At 42.4% G+C, this 16,695-nt stretch overlaps 1 protein-coding gene across 1 annotated transcript in view; it reads right to left on the reverse strand.

Moving 5' to 3' along the window:
- Positions 1-16,695, reverse strand: part of GLG1 (golgi glycoprotein 1) — a 79,853-nt gene that overhangs the window by 34,407 nt on the left and 28,751 nt on the right. Inside the window, exons 2-4 of the mRNA XM_051771327.1 lie at positions 8,080-8,112; positions 5,297-5,383; positions 1,568-1,783 (exon numbers count right to left, since the gene is read on the reverse strand). Of these exons, the coding sequence (XP_051627287.1) occupies positions 1,568-1,783; positions 5,297-5,383; positions 8,080-8,112 (336 nt within the window). The remainder of the gene's footprint in view (positions 1-1,567; positions 1,784-5,296; positions 5,384-8,079; positions 8,113-16,695) is intronic.

Consider the following 16,695-nt stretch of genomic DNA (forward strand, 5'->3'; position numbering starts at 1 on the left):
AGAGAAACATGCATAAATCCCCATAAAAGTTTGGTTAGTGATCCTTTTACTAGCCCACAGAAACTTGGTGACCCCAAGTTTGCATTCATTTCCCTCTCCCTGCTGGCTTGTGGCCTCACCCACCCCAGCCATCCTCTCCCTTCACCCATCTTAACCCAGACCAACACAGAGGGTTGTGCTCTGTTACACACACCAGCCTGCCCACATCAGGCCACTTCTACCATGTGACATTTGGCTTGTGCTCAAGAAATCCCCTCTGCTATGTCCCTTTGGTACTACTAGAAGTTATTTTAGGTTATTTCAGTTTGGTGAAGCCACAGGTAACATGCAGACCTGACACCCAGGATTCCTGCATTACACTGCTGATTCTATACTGATTGTTAAAAGCAATTTCTCATTTCATGAGGTCCTTCAGCCCAGCTTTAGAAAAGAATCTTTACTTAAAGGAGAAAGCAAGTTACTCAGCTGTTACCAGTCTGAACCTGTCATGCCTCCGAGTTCCTCCTGCTTCTGTGGTTGCTTTTGTTCTTGTTTCCAGAAATAAGTCCTTACTTTTGTGCTTTCTGTGGTTCACCTAAATCTTCTGGAACACACTAGCACTTTAATTTAACACACTCTGGGTGTGAAGTTGCTTACAGCAGTGAATATCTCAAACAACTAGGAAAGCTTTTTTTTTAAACCAAAAACCGTATATCTTTTGTTATATACCCCCTCATTAATAGCTCATTTAACAGACTAATTGTTATAAGCATAAGAGCTATAATTTCAAAAGCACTGTAAAAAGCTGATAGGGTAATTTTAACTTTATCCCTCAACATAAAAACTTATCATAGAAAAAGTCACTCATTCCTGCAGCACTACATAATTGCTGCCTGCATTAGCTATGCTGAAGCAGACAGGGAAAGACAGGCCCTTGAAAATAACCCCACATCTAGTCACTACAAACTGTTCTTTGCATCAACCTCTGCTAGTGTCTCACATGGCAAAAGAACAGTGATTTAGTAAAACCAGGACAGTATTGGTAAGTCTGTACTACCAAAATGTGACACCAGGTACCCTGTGCCCTTCAACCGGTTTTGGGTGGGTAGGGGAAAGGAGAAGCAAACAGATAAAAGCTCTTGATTCAGTCTATCAACCACAGCTGGAGAAAACAGAAAGGGTTGTAGCACAGGTCTCATCACCTCGATAACACTCCTGCCAGACCCGACCAGACTGTGAAATAAGCCAAGCAATAGGCCTGCTTAAATCTATTGTTTGGATTCATTGTACTGAGTCAAGCCTGAGAGAGTGTCATCAGAAAGACAAGTACCTGCCAGATCACCTGTAGCTGGTGTGGAAAGACAAATCAAAGTCTCTGAACAGCAGTTCCTCACAGAGGAACGAATGCATATTTATTACAAAGGAACTGTAAAGAATCAGGACATCGCCCTTTTCAGACAGATGAGATACACCACGCATTTTCTCAGTGGCAAGTAAGACAGTAACACTACTGCAGAGCCTCCCCATCAGTAACCTTAAGTGAACGACTTTTACAAGCCTATTGACAATCTGCATGTTCTCTGGATACCTTTTCTCCAGGTCGAATGCTGCCACATTTCAGGAGATTGATGTCAGCCTTGCAGTCATCCATGAAGCCGCAGATCAGCCGATAATCGCTGAAGATAATGGCTGTCATCTTGGTGATGTACTGATGGCACTGGTATTCAGTGATGTTGCCTCTGTGATCCACCAAACATGACACCAAGAAGCCTTTACCAACTGGTTCGTCTGCACACTCCTTTATCTGTTAAAAAAAAAAAAAAAAAGAAGGAATAAAATTACAGTGGCTGCAGCTACTGAATTTAACCTTATGAAAAAAATCCTCAAAGAAACTTGCATCTGTAGCTTCAAAATCTGCTAGCAAAGAAACCCTCTAGGCTTCAGTTTGATTTTCAGTAAGTCGGAGTACTTGAAAATATTTCAGAAAATAGAAATCTCATGTGTGCTAGCATCTGTAAAAAAGCAAACACAGCGACCTTGAGGATTATAAACTCTGTTGCTCAATAATCATCTTTCATAATTACATTGAACCCCTGCAATCAAGAAGGCTTGTAGAAAAAGTGCTAGTTTGACAAACCTTTATTTAGAAAACCGAGCATATTACAACATCATTAAATCACACTTGGACCCCTATTAGCCACCTGACCTCATACAACATAAGATTTTGGTTAGAGGTGAGACTGATTCAGAATTCAACACTATTTACTGAATGGTTTATAACTTGCTGAGAGCCAAAAATTACTATAAAGGAAAATCCTCATCAAATTCATTTCTATCAGGCTCTTGTAGGAACTGATTGTTGGTACCAAACCATTTTACTCAGTGGTCTAAAAAAAGTAAAAATCACAGCTAACCAAAGCTGAAAGCTGTGCAGAGATTGGAAAAGCAGCACACAAGAAGAGACAGATCCCCAATATAAATCACAGCCTGCACTGCTCAGGGAAGCAGACAGTAAGGTCAAAAACATCACCTTTGGAAGCAAAAGATGCAGGCAGTTTTGACAGTGTCTTTCCAAAGGAAGGGGAAAACATGGTTACCTATCAGTTAGGGATGGTCCCTCGAGGAATCCTGCCACAGGAGCAGTGCAATGCCCTGCTCCAAGGAGCACTGAGACCACACAACTCTTCAGCCCTGGCAAGCCCGTGCTGAAACACTTGCCTGGCTCTGGTGGCCCTTGCTGAGGGTTGTGCCGAAAACCCGCAGCCGTAACGCTGCAGAGAGAACTCCTGGCAGCCAGACACTAAAGTTCAGTGGTGACAGGTTTGCAAGGAAAAGATGCATGGGTTGACTCGATTACATCAAAGATTTGTTCCTGTAAAAATCCTGAAGGGCTCATCAATCTCAAGGAAGATCTATGGCAATCAATAATCCAGGCGGGCTCAGGTAACAAGGAGAGCAGGGCTAAGGGAACAGGCAGGGAACCATTTTATGGGTTCTCAAATACCAAGCTGGAATATTTATATTGGAAATTTTAAAAAATGGAGAGCTGTCTCTGGGGAGATATATTCTAATTCAAGCAAGAATAACTTAGGGCACCCTGTGACAGACTCACACAGGTCAGACTAGATGAATAAAACAGATCTCTGCCTCAGCTTATGAGGCCATTACTTTCTATGTAACAAATAAAACATACAGCATTTTAAACATCATTACTTGAAGGCAGATGGAGGCTGGTAAAACATTTTATATTTAATCTAAATAGCTATTAGAAAAACACAGTTACTAAGGTCAATGTAATTGTTATAGATAAGGCATAAAATACATTTTGAAGTGAAAACACATGTGATTCATTGCAGGGTGAAGGGGAGAGAGCTGAGCAAGTGCTCTCTGAGAAAGCTGCATCTTTGGTTTGGCCCTGCTTCAGCTCAAGTACTGTGAGCCAAACCAGCACACAATGACAACGTGCTGTTTTTGGAAGAGCCTGGCTTTGGAAACAGCCCCAGAGCTCCATGGCCTGAGCCAGTGAACTGCAGAAAAGACCAAGTGATCATGTTATTGCCAGGCCACTTCTGAAGCAACCACTGTTATCTGGTAGCCAACTTTCATTCCAGGTTAAAGCTCTTGCCAGAACTTATAAAAAACACTCCAGCTGAGTGGGGGGGAAAGAGAGAGTTGAAATTTCAATCTGTATTTAGCTGATAAAATTAAAAGGTGCACTTTTCAGAACATACCCAGTTGGGGCAGTCACCATTTCCCAAATGACTAGAAATTGCTCTTCCAGCTGTATTCTGTTCTTAATGCAAAGTAGTACTTAAAATTGGAGCTCAGTCACCCAGCAAAAAAACCACCTACCTGTTAGTGGGAATTAAAGAAAATATTAGTAGGTTAATACTATATGTGAGCAGTATATGCCCACTATGTTTAAAGAATGTTGTAGAAATAGCTTTAAAAAATATTAGTGGAATGGTTTATGCACCTGCCCCGGTATTAAATACCAGATCAAACACACATGGTTATTTTTCTTATCTAACTTTTTTTCTTTAACTAAAAATTACTCATGAAATGGCAGAATATTGGTAGTTTATGTCATGAGTCACCACAATTACAAGAGGAACACTTGTGGTTAATGTACAGCTAAAATTCTGTACATTCTTCCCACTGCTTTTAGACATATCCCAGATTTAGAGGGCATCGTTTGCAGCAATGCCAGACTGTCCCTGCATAGAAGTGGTAATTAAACAGACTGTTAAAAGAGCATTTTCAAGAATGCCTTGGTTGTAAAAATTCTGCAGCAGCCATATGACATAAACCAGAAAAATACAACCTTTTCTATGATCGTGAAAAAGTGGGATCCAACAGATTTGGCAGTGTTTGCTTTTGGGAACTACCAAACTCCAAACACAGCACAGCCCTTTGATGCAAGCTGATTCCTTCCACTGTTTCATCTTCTAGCCTTCTTGGTCTTGATCTCTCCTTACACTAAACGATTTACACTAGAGCAGACTGAATTTTTTTAAAAACACAAGTTTATGGCAACATTAAATTATATTAGTGGATATACTAATAATGTTTTTCAGAGCATGCCCTAATGACTGAATTAAGTCAGCTGAAGCCTGTCCTGCTGCAGAGAGCTTTGCTTCCACTGCTTCCTGTCTAGCTGAAAACCACCACAAAGAGAGGGAAGGGAGCTCAGCTCAGCCAGTGCCTGCGTGGCTGAGTGCACAGCCTCGAGAGCTCCAGCATGAGCACAAGGAAGAAATGATTGATCAAGTCATCTTTGAAGCTGGACCAAGGAATGTTGATGCTTGAGGTACAGAGCATCACCTCCTAGTGCAACCTCATAAGAAGTTGTTCCCAACAGAGTCTCCTTGGAGCAACTACACTTTGAACCTTGAAGTAAAAGAAGTTGATTCATCATTTGCTGCCTATGTAGTTCTCCTTTCTGCCAGCATGACACAGTCCAAAATCAGCCTTAGGCTAAATTCACAGAACCCCTGCTACACCAACACTGTTACAATTGTCAAACACTTGACAAAGAGGGGACAAATCCAATCCACAACAGATTTCTAACAGAAGTTCTGGTAGGAGTTGATGGGTTGTTAGTTCAGCATTTCTTTCTGCCACCCCTTTGCCTGGTACCACTAAGGTAACTGGCTTCTTCAGCAAGGAGACTGAACTAATTACAGGTAGCAATCTTGCATATGAGACTAGAGCTTCCCCAACCCCAAATCATTATTCACACCCTAATTCATTATCACAAAGAAATGAAAAATCCTCAGACCCAACAGCAGCTGTGCCTTTCCCCTGCCTGCCTTACCTCAGCAATAGTGGACTTGCAGACTTCTCTGGCCACGGATTCGAACTTGGGATCTGTTGTCAGGTTCAGCTTGTAGTTCCACAAGAGCTATGAAGACAGCATTTGTAGAAAGGGGGTTTAAGAGCTTCCCATTGGGAATGACAAACATTTTACTTCAGAAAACAATGAAACATCATTTATACCCAATCTGTATCATCATCCTTTTACAGTGCAATGATCAATGTAAAGTCTCCTTGACAACAACTTGGTCCCTTCATTCCCGCAGTAATTTTCTCATACTGAATAAATTCAGGCTGTCAGAAATCTCTGTAAGGTCACGAGCTGACTCATTAAAAGGATATATATTGCATGAAGACTATTTAATAACCGAAAGGATAAAACAATGAAAGCTGTAACTTGCTACCTGCTGCATATTTAGCAATGTCTTTAGCCCACCACACCTTTCTGTGTCTGATGCAAATGATCTAAAAAAATGAAGTCCTCAATATGAGCAAATTTCATACTGAACACCTTATTAGAAAATCGAGCAAAAAAGGCAGGATATAACACAGCCTCAGCCTTCTGTGAGGGGCTGCAAGCAGACAACTTTTTGGATGCAGATATATTTCAAAGCTAGGGGAGGTTCTCTCTCTTGCTAAGCACAACACATCAGAGCTCAGACTGCAGAACACCTCGGGTAAGGATGACTGTTCTTCCAGGAGCCAGACACGAGCTCATGAAGGAGCCTCAGTGCTTTGGGCCACTGTGCAAGAAGCAATCTTAGGCAAGCCACACCCTGTGGATTATACACATCCCAGACATCCTCCTGAGGTACCATAAAGTGAAAATACAGGGTAAGATGACAAAACCTCAGCAAATTAATAGCCAAGATGTTGCCTGAGAGCTCTATGACCTTACCTGCTTTTCTAGCAACTTAAGTTGCATTTAAAATTTTTTAACAACTTAAAGAATAAATAGCTTTAAAAATTCACTTCAAAGACTGTGCCTTTGTGACAAAAATCAAACTAATATCAAAAAGATAAAAGTTTGACCAAACTTCTATTTTGACACTTCAATTATACACAGAACACTGGGAAAACACAAGGAAAGCAGTTTCACATCAGCTCCAGGAGGATGGAAGTACAGAAAGAGAACCAAAATCAGAATAAACATAACTGCACCACCTTCCATACTTATAATCATGGTTTTATAACTGTGAAAAATTGAAAAGGAGATTATGGAAAACTAAGGTGTTTCAGATGGAGTAAGTTGTAAATATAGAGGTTTAATAGATAAAAGTGAATCAAGAGGGAACCTCTTCCAGCCAGAATCAGAAGTACAAGAATGAGGGCACAAGATGAGAATACATCTCTGCATTTGTAATCTCCATCTTTGGAGAGTCTCAAAATGAGCTGCTCTCCAAATGAACCTTCCCACAGATAAAAGGAAGGTGAAACTTGCAGCTTAAAATTCCTGATTGTAGCACTAGGCAGTATTTTCCAGGGGATCATCAGCAGTTGTACGATCAAAGACTGCAGAGAGAGGCAAAGAAAACATTTGGACACGAGACACTTCTCTGTAGTCTAGGTTTTTATCACCCCCCTTCAACTTCTGCCTGGGAAAATGAGACTTTGCCCACACTTCCTATTTGTGAATGGCTTCCATAATCCACATGCACCCAACATTTGCCTTGTGGCAGAGGTGCTGTCATTGAATCCAGCAGAAGAAAGGTCCAGCTTTGATTTCTAGAATTCTCAATTTTAGTTCTCTCAGGTAGTCTCTGTTGGTACACTTAAATGTCAGGCAGATACGTTTTAATTACTGGAGCTTTCTCTTTTTCAAAAAGACTTAAACAGAAACACGTTGTGCCCTTCATCTGATCCAACCCTGCACAACAGAGAATTACAGCTGCCAATGAAGTCAGGCAGAGCAGTACTAAAGGTTAATTTATAAACACAGTTGGAAATTACTAGTTGTACAGCATGGCCAAGTTTCATCTCTGGAATACATCTTCCAATAATAAAGCAAAATGCAGCTTCTCAAGCATCCAAAATCAAGAGTGTCATTGAGGCATGCACTTGTCTGTCTGTGTTCAGGGCTAACCAAGCAATTAAGGATCTTGATGTGGTGTATGCCAACAGAGTGCAAATGAGAGAAACCAAAGGAATCTAATAATACCAACCTTAGCAATGATTTTTTTATTCTCTCTTTTTTTTTTTTTTGAGTCTTGGGATTTGAAGAATCAGCTTGACAGCCTGAAAACTGGCTAATAGTTTGCTCACTGTTAAACACAGTGCTGAGAGGAAATCTGTTCTAAAACCAGCCAACTGTCTCAAACTGCTTCTAAATATCACACCCCCACAGCATTTTCCAAGTGAGTCTAAGAATTTAGCAGCTGTGAAAGTAATACAGAAGGTGTCAACAGCTGAAATTAAGAATTTAAATTCAGCACTGCTCACATCTTTTCCAAAAGGAGCACATCACGCTGCTCCCAGTAACTCACGGGAACCACCCCCCAGCCATAAAACAGGAAAGATGTCTGCTGTCCTCCTCTGAGACAGAAGTACAGTTTATAAAGCTCTTAAATATGTTCCACTCTGAAATCTCCAGCAAAACCACTGTGGCTATACTGGGTTAAAGAAGTCACCTTGTGTTCTTTCTCCATAGGCCAGTATAGAGACCCGAATGTGTCTTGATTAATACCTTTTGCAAAGTACCAAACTATGCAAAATACCTCAGGCTGATAAGGGATATGAGGTGCAAATGCCAAAGAAAGAGACTGAATAAAACAAAGCAATACTTACATGATTGCAGTCTGAAGAGATTTCATTATCTGGCTGAAAGGAGAAAAAAAGGAGTGTCAGTTCACTACTGATGTGATGCATTCAATAGAGAGAAGAATTTAAACTTACAGAAACTCCTTACAGTCATCTCCTTTCCACTGTAAGAAACATTTTGAGACAATCAATAGGAAATTTTAAAAGCTGCATATAAAGAGTGATGACACTGAATTACCAAAAAGACAGACTAACAGGTATTTTAGACACAATGCTGTCTTGACTCTATAGAACACAAATAGCACAAGAGTAGCAGCATTTATGTAGATGCTGCAAAAACATAATGAATGCACTGGCACTTGCCCCAATTGCCTGAAGTAAGAAGGGAGAAAAGCATCTGTGGGAAAATAAAGATGCAGTAGCAGAGTTTTAAAGAAACGTAAGTTTGATGCCTACAACTGAAGGAGAAAGGTAGGACTCACTTCCCTCCCCCAGACCCAAACGTTCATATTCCCCTTTTGAGAAGCAATGTCTTTTATTTCAGCTGTACATAAAGGAGCTGGTTTGAGGCAGCCCTGAGATCTACACCTTCAACTGTGAGAAACTGGTAACATCCAGTGTTCACACATCATTTCGAAATATTCACTATATTCTCCCAGGGAGCTCCTTTGGAAAGAACTCTGGGTACAAACCATCCCATCCTCCTTTCAACCTGAGTAGCTCTCTCACAATGAAGAGTTCCTTGAAAAAGGTTAATCATACAAATCTGTATCTCCTCCCCATAGCAGAACAGCACAAAGGCAGGACAAAATCACCTGGTGGTCACACCCACATTAAAAAAAAAAAATCAACCCTGAGTCACAAAGTCTCTGCTTCCACTGATATTTAAGATGCCAGACATGCTTTAAGAGTCACAAGACACTCAAAGCTTAAACACATCACTGACATTAACATGTTAGATGTCAGGTATTTGGTAAGAGAACCAGTATTTCATCCCTTTTGGAAGCAAGCAGAGTTTCTCACTGGAAGCATCTGCCACTGCACAATGTGCTACACCAACACTTGCACCATTGCTGCTTCAGAGAGCACTGACACAAGTGAGAAAAGCAAGCATGGAAAACGTTTCCAAGTTCTTAATTACAGCCATTATTTACTAAAAGCACTTTTATTTTGTATAGCAGAAGTGGCAGAAATCACCTCTTCACTTTGAACATAAAAAATGGTACCTGAAGGACTCCAGTAATTAACTGCAGTTTAGTCAGACTGACACAATTTAAAATTGTATCTCCCAAAGTAATAATAAATTTGAAAATTAGGATATCAGCTTTTTTTTTTTTTAAAGGCTAGCAGATGCCTGCTGGTTATCCTCAGACTGCAGAACTGATTCTCTCAACTGAAAACTAAGATGCCATCCAAACTGCTCTATTTTAAAGCACCCCCTGAGACCAACACTATCATGACTTACAAGGTGCATTTACTTAATTTTCTGCACCCATCCTGTATCATTCAGCAACAGGCAAAGGTTTTAGGCTAAGGTAATTTCAAAAGTTGAGAGGCAGAATGCCCTCCACTGAAATTGCTGTCCCAGTCTTTTAGTCAAGGATAGTTTCTTTTTAAAAATATATAGGCTAGCAATGGAATTCTTCTCTAGAGGACAGGACTTACTAACACATTTGCAGGCAGAAGAATTTGTAAAGGCCAGAGAGAACTCCCCCATAACCCTTCTGGGTCATTTCAGTTATTTTTGCATCCTCCAAGCGGGTAACCTTTGCTTCAGATCCACCAAAGATTAAAACTCAGCTTTTTTCTGGAAAAATGAGCCCGAGAAGATAACAGTAACCTGGGAAGATTAAACAAGCTTTTCTTGAAATACACAAGAATAAAATACTACACAGTGAAATATCAGCCTTCCCTGTGCTCTGCAGCAAATCTCAGCTCTGGAAAATCGAGCCTTATTCTTCTGAGAGGAGTAACAGAATTTGAATGAGACCTCAACTAAGCTTTAGCACTGCATTCATTCACAGTGCAATACTTAAATATACAAAGCATAAGATCTAGCTAATAATCCTTTCAATGTGGAACGAGATGACCCCCTGCTACCTAAAGGCTGTGATCCTTCTTTCCTCTTACCACTGCAATTGCAGGAATGGTGGGTTCAGTGGCAATACTGACCTGCTTGTCCATATTTAAGTGAACCAAAACGAGAAAAACAATCCTTTTATCTTTTGTCTGATAAACTGAAGGGCTGAGTTTGAAGGGGGAAAAAATTCTCCCCAGAGGACCCCACACCAATCCTGCCTTGCTAAGGAGACAGCCTGTGGCCCTCTGTCCTTCCCAACAGGAGCATTTTCAGAACAATCCGCCTGTGTGGTGAGAGTCAGGAAAAAAAGGTAAGTTTCAAATTACTGCTGAGAGAAGTTGAAGAGCAAGAAAAGCTGCATTGTGTCAGTCCCACATGGTGAGCTGGAGGAACACGGATGCTCAGAGGACCCCGGGGGCAGGGGAAAGGAGGAGAGCAGCCCAGCCCAGCACCACATGCTAGTCAAGGCATTTTAGGAGAGGAAGATGAAGGCGAGGACATTCCACCGATTAGCCAGGGAGAAGGACTCTTCTTACATCTCCAAACTGAAGGATTTAAAAACAGCCTTTACAAAAAGTATATGTGCCTCTGGGCTCACAGAAGCTTCTGCTGCTTAGCAGCTTCAGTGGGAATATATTGCCTCCCTCTGCAGTTCTCTAAAAAGCTCTCCAAACTCCTTCACGCACTAACACTCACATCCCGGAGCATGAACACCACTTCCTACCTCCCAGGAAAAGCAGAGCTTAGAACAAGTACCAGCTATAACCTGAACAGAAAAAGCATTTCCTTCCATTCAACCACAAACAGCCACAAAACCCAGTGCATTATTATTGTGAACTCCATAGAGAAATTCAAAGGCTTGTATAAACTCATATCACTCCCAGACTGAAGTCAGCAACACTGCTGTGTTTAAAAGTGCCTTTTCCCACCCACCAGATACCAGCTTGCTGAAACAAGCCACAACAGTCATCCATCCCTTTCTACATCTCTCTGCTTGGGCAGCAGGATAAACTAGGTCAAAACTATACAGCAAGCAAGCAGCTCACCTAAACTACCCAGGCTCCAGGGGGCACAAGGTGTTGGCGCTTCAGCTGCAGAAATGGAACCATCATCACACTGGGAACCACAGGAAGGGTTGAGGGTGACTGAACCAGTGTCATGGATCACCATCTCCTGCTCAGCACATTGCCTGGGGTGCAGTTACAGCCACCCCCCCAACATTAGTCAGACCCCTTTCAGTTGGGTGTATAAATCAGACTTGATTTGGTCCTTTTTCATCACATCTCAAGGAAAACTAATTCACATCATTGGATTTTGAAAAGCAAGGTAAGTATCCTCATCAGCTAATGTGGATGAGAGTGGTGAGGCACAGGTTGCCCAGAGAAGCTGTGTTCAAAGCCAGGCTGGATGGGGCCTTGGAGCAACCTGGTCTAGGGGAAGGTGTCCCTGCCCATGGCAGTGAGTTGGAATGAGATGAGCTTTAAGGCCCCTTCCAACCCAAACCATTCTGTGGTTCTGTGAAACTCAAGGTCTTGGGAAAACTCTCTGCAGAGCTTACTTGAATCTCCAGAATTAAGATTCCTTTGATTCCTTGCAAAAGTCATACAAATAGAAGAGTCTGAAGTCAACTGTCCAAGTGCCTTAATTTTCAGAATTTAATCTCTCCCGAGAGCAAAAGATGGGTTGATGGCAGAAATTTGCACTTTTCTCTTAAGACAAGAGTAGCAGTGCACTTGCAGAACCAGGCATGTCTCAAATACTAACTTTGGATAATCTTCAGGGCATTGAAAACAACAGACCTTGGACCTGCTCAGCCAAAAACCACCGAGAACCAACACGGAGCAAAACAGCAAAATAGAAAGGCATTTGGGCTTGTGGATGGGAGGAACCCAGTAGATGTTCTCTCCCTAAATTCAGGAACAGATTGCAATAGGATCAAACAAGTCAGTTAGGAAAGTTAATGAAAGCAGCTACATTCCCATGAAAGACAGGGTAGGCAGAAGTCCAGCCAGACTGTGGGTGTTCCCCAGATTACTGCACTGTCACACAGCTGATTATACTACAGAGCACAGGGCACACAGACAGGCAGCACAGGCAGCTCAGAGGGGTTTTTCCACGTTGATCTAAACAAACACATTTATTATTATTATCTGCAGAGAAATGGTAGAGCAGCCCTGCTGACCCAGGAGCTTCTAATGAGGTGGCCAGCAAGCTGATAAAGGGACAATTGACTTCTTAGCTGTGTCCTTCCCACAGATAACAGGAATCTTTTTGCACCAAACACACCCAGCCAGGACAGCAAACTCTGAATAAAGTGATTCAATCTGCAGGTATCAAGCTAGTTAGATTTACAACACCAGAACACAGCACAGGTTAGATGCAAAGAGCCAGGAGAGATCAGAGTGAGCCACCCTCCTGCAAACCTGATCCCTTCCCAGTGTAACCACTAGGAATGATTCTGCAGCAGAATCTGCAAAACATGAGGAGACAGTAGTTCCTAGGCAAGAAGTCAACACAGCTTTTGTAAAAGAAAAACCACATATCACACAACTCATGCTTCAAACGTACTGAAACATCCTGGAGTTCTGTGCCAACAAGCATATGGCTACAGTAAACCGTTTTCACACATCCTGCAATCCTGAAAAAGTCATGTGTGAAAGGAAAGTTAAAACCAGCGATAATTTAAGTTCAAAACAGATGAGAAGACTTTGTAATTTAATTACACATTTAGTGAGCAATGAAAGCTAAACTTGTTAAGCCAAGCTTGAAATATTCTCTAATGCCAGTGAACTGTTAGTACTAAAAACAAACGCAGTGTTGTCATGTCAGCAAAAAACCTCTATACTTACCATCCATGTTTTGAAAATAGCCAGTTTAAAGAATGGTTCTGTGGATATATCACTAAAGTTACAAGCTCCTAGCTTCATATACTTTGCTTGTTTCATACAAATAATTTTTCCCACTTACAAACAGAGCCGAAGTCTGCAATGCTGTAAATCATTTAAACAAATAATTATGTCCACATTGGTTAGGCATCTGTAGTTTATGCAAACATATTAATCCAAGTTATACACAAACACCTAACAACACAACACTAACACCTCCAAAACATACACTGTGCTTGCCTATGCAAACCAAACTATCAGGACCAGCAGAGATTCTTTAGCTACCCTGCACACACAAAGCACAAGCAGCAAATCACCCCAAACACCAAATTCTGCAACAGTTTTTTTCACGTTTTAGCCGAATTCTAGATTCCACAAACTTTTTTACCTTGGTTGACCTTTTATATCCTCCAGGGGTATGACACCATTAAAGTTAAGTACACTTATTCAGAAAAGATAGCACAAAGCAAGATCAAGGAACCCCAGCACAACATGCGTGTCCTCCTGGCTCAGCAGCCATGGAAAAAGGAGCCAACGATGAAGCAGGCCTTGTTCCCTTGTACTTTGAAGATTCCCATGTTCAGTATCTGCTTCAAACACCAAGAAAGCTCAGCAAGTCCTATTCTTTCCTACTCAGCTTTGATAGTAAGTCAATAGAATTTTAGTAATTGTCATGTTTTGCTCGTTTCACATTTGCTTGACACTAAACAAAGCCTTCAGTGGGCTGCATGCCTTTTCTGCACAGCAGAGATCCCTCCCTGGGCAAATACCAAAAGCAGTAAAATCACAGAAAACGCTCAAGTTTTAATTCCAGTGCCTCAGAAATGACCACAGACCATGGTGCAGTTAAAGGAAAAACACCAGTTCCACTCAGCTAACCAGGCAAACGCCTTTGCTGGTTGTTTCTGGCCAGCAGGTCCCTGTCTCTGAGCTGGCTGCTCCCACCCGTGCGGAGCTGCAAGGCGGGTGCTGGAGGCTGCACAGCTGCTCCGTGCTGGCAGTGCCATGCTTGTGCCACAGCCATCTCCCACAAGCTATTCTTGTCCCTGCTGCTTCCTTCTCCCTGCACAGGGCACTCTCAAGCCCCTAAGCCCTCTTGCAGGGACCTTTCTCATTTCAACGCTGATCCACACATCAGAGTGTGTGGATCCAACAGCCAGCACCATCAAAGCAAATTTGCCCCAGATGTTTCTGTTTTTCTTCCCTTAGTCCCCTCTCTTCCTCCTCTTGGAGGCTTTCCAGCCAGCCCCAACGAGTTGTGAAGCAAGACAGACCCTTAAATTATGTGTTTGCCACAAAGTTTGGCAGCGCAGCTACCAGATATAATGTTTCCCATAACACTCCTCCACAACAGAGCTCTGCTACTAAGCATAGCACTGACACTGAGCTGCAGATCCCGCCAGGAGGTTTCAGGATTTGCTCCTGGAAAGCTCTCTCTCAACACTAGCAAAAAAACCCTCAGAGACAGAAAGGCATGCAAGGACGCTGCCAGTGTCACAGGAGAGGCTGAAAGGAGCAGGAGAGCTGTTAAGAGCTGAGTGAAACAGCTCAAGCACCATCCAAAACTCAGCAAACCAACAGAAGAGCGTTTGCCATTTCAGAGTTTTCTGCTTATGGAGGAGTAACCCCAGCACCAGTCAGATTAGTGGGAAAGCACAGTGGTACCTCCACCTGCAGCATCAGTCAGCCCTCACGTCTACTGGAGCTGAGACAACTTTACCCTCTAACGACCTGCCCGGATGAGACTCTGCCTTAATCCCAACCAGAAACATCCCAGAACAACTGAAGAGTATTCCAGTAGAGAGGCAAAATCAACAGCATGGGTATTGGCAGTTCTGCACAGCATCTGCTGAAGGAGAAATGAGTGGAAAATGGAATGGAGGCCCCAACAAATAATTCCAGTGCAACAGCTAATGAAATGCTTTTAACAAATATATTCATAACCTCTTAGTAAGTCAAATTCCATCACTTATTCTCAATACAGGGACTTCACATCTTTTGACAGCATATACTCGATAGCACCCCATGTTGAGCTTAACTTTACAGAAAGCTTCCTAAAAGCCATGAAGAGTTCCCAAGCAAGATTCAGTTTTACACAAAATAAAAGATTGTTGTACGTGGTGTGGTAAAGCCCCTGTCTCCTAAGAGGAGAATGTTGTTCTGACCACGCTTTGCTCCTCAGGGGATCATGTTTTGGCTGCACATGGCCTGGAACTAGAGAAATCCGTTGTAAATTACTTTTCTACAGGAGCTAAGAAAGAAATTCACACCAAAAGCTCCACATAGCAAAGCAGAGGAGAAGCACAGGTTTCAGAGCAAGTGCTGCTTACTCATCTCCCCACTCCCACTTGCAGGCAGCTCCACTGCAGCACCAGTCCTGTGCTGGAGAGTCTCTCTAACCATTACCAGGCTCCCTGGCCAGGGCTTGTGCTTCATCAGCAGGGTGAACAATGCTCTAAACACTCAGCCAGCCAATATTCATATTTGCCTTTGTTATTCAACATGCAGGCTCATGACTGCAATTTTCCATCCAGTGCTCCCAGAGATCCCTCTCCAGGAGGATTTTCCTCTGCTCTTCCAACAGGGCACATGTGTCCCATCAATCAGGTGCCCATCCTCACCAAGGCACAATAAGCATCTCCTGCCCATGTCCAGGGGCATGAGCAGCACTGCTTTAATCCCAACGATGTGCAGTCACACATTCCACCTCTGAACTAAAATAAGACAAGTATCCAAACAGGTGGGAAGCAGACTCAGCTATTTTTAACTCCTGCCAGCTATTCTATTTAGAGGCAATAAAAATCAAATACCTCAAAGAAGCCACTTCAGCCTTAACCACAAACCACAAGAAGAACAATTTTATTTTGAAATCTTCCCTCCTTTCTTCAGGACAGTGGTGAGAGCCCTACTGTCCCCCCCCCCTACCCAATTTTTTAAGGATAGCAACAAAATAAACCCGGAGCTACCTCTATCACAGTTGCCAGTATTTCAGATCTGAGCAATGGAGGCATAATTAGATTTAACAACAGTACTTTCAAAATGTGATGGATAAACAGGCCTGTAGAGGTTCTTACAAACCCTCCCTGCACAAGTCCCTCGCTGTCACAAGAGGACTATTTTAGCCTTTGGCATGGTGTATGTCCCTCTGAATTCCCATGTGACATTCAACATCTGTTTTGTTATCTGGCAATGCCAACAAGGGGGGCAGGATGTACCAAAGGACCCCACATGCCAGCTTTGCAGTGTTATTACCCTGCAAGAGATTTCCTGAAAGCACAAAGTCTCCTGGACCTTGGCTGTCAGTCCAACTGCCTTACTGAGAGATGAAATGCAATGGGGAAGTCTCCCTCAAAAGCAAGAGCAGCCTGATCACAGGCAGTGTGCAGACACCTCTAGCAGCTGGATTTGAAATAAACACTGGAATTTTCCTCAGAAGATCCACAGGACCCCAACACATCACTTTCTTCTTCCCTGCAGTGAGAGGCAGGTGAAGAACAAGAGCCCTGAGTCGGGTAACTCCCTGCTGTTAAAATAAACCACTTCAGTTCTTCTCACACTTGAGTGTTTAAACACAATCACCAACCAACTTTATCATCCTCTCTACACGTCAATTTTGTCACAGTACTATATTCAAAACATGTATTCATTCTCCAATCCTCCCAAAGAAACTTCTCTGTT

This window comes from Manacus candei, unplaced genomic scaffold, assembly GCF_025592945.1.
Source record: "Manacus candei isolate 608988 ecotype Guabito, Panama unplaced genomic scaffold, ASM2559294v1 h1tg000131l, whole genome shotgun sequence".
NCBI lineage: Eukaryota > Metazoa > Chordata > Aves > Passeriformes > Pipridae > Manacus > Manacus candei.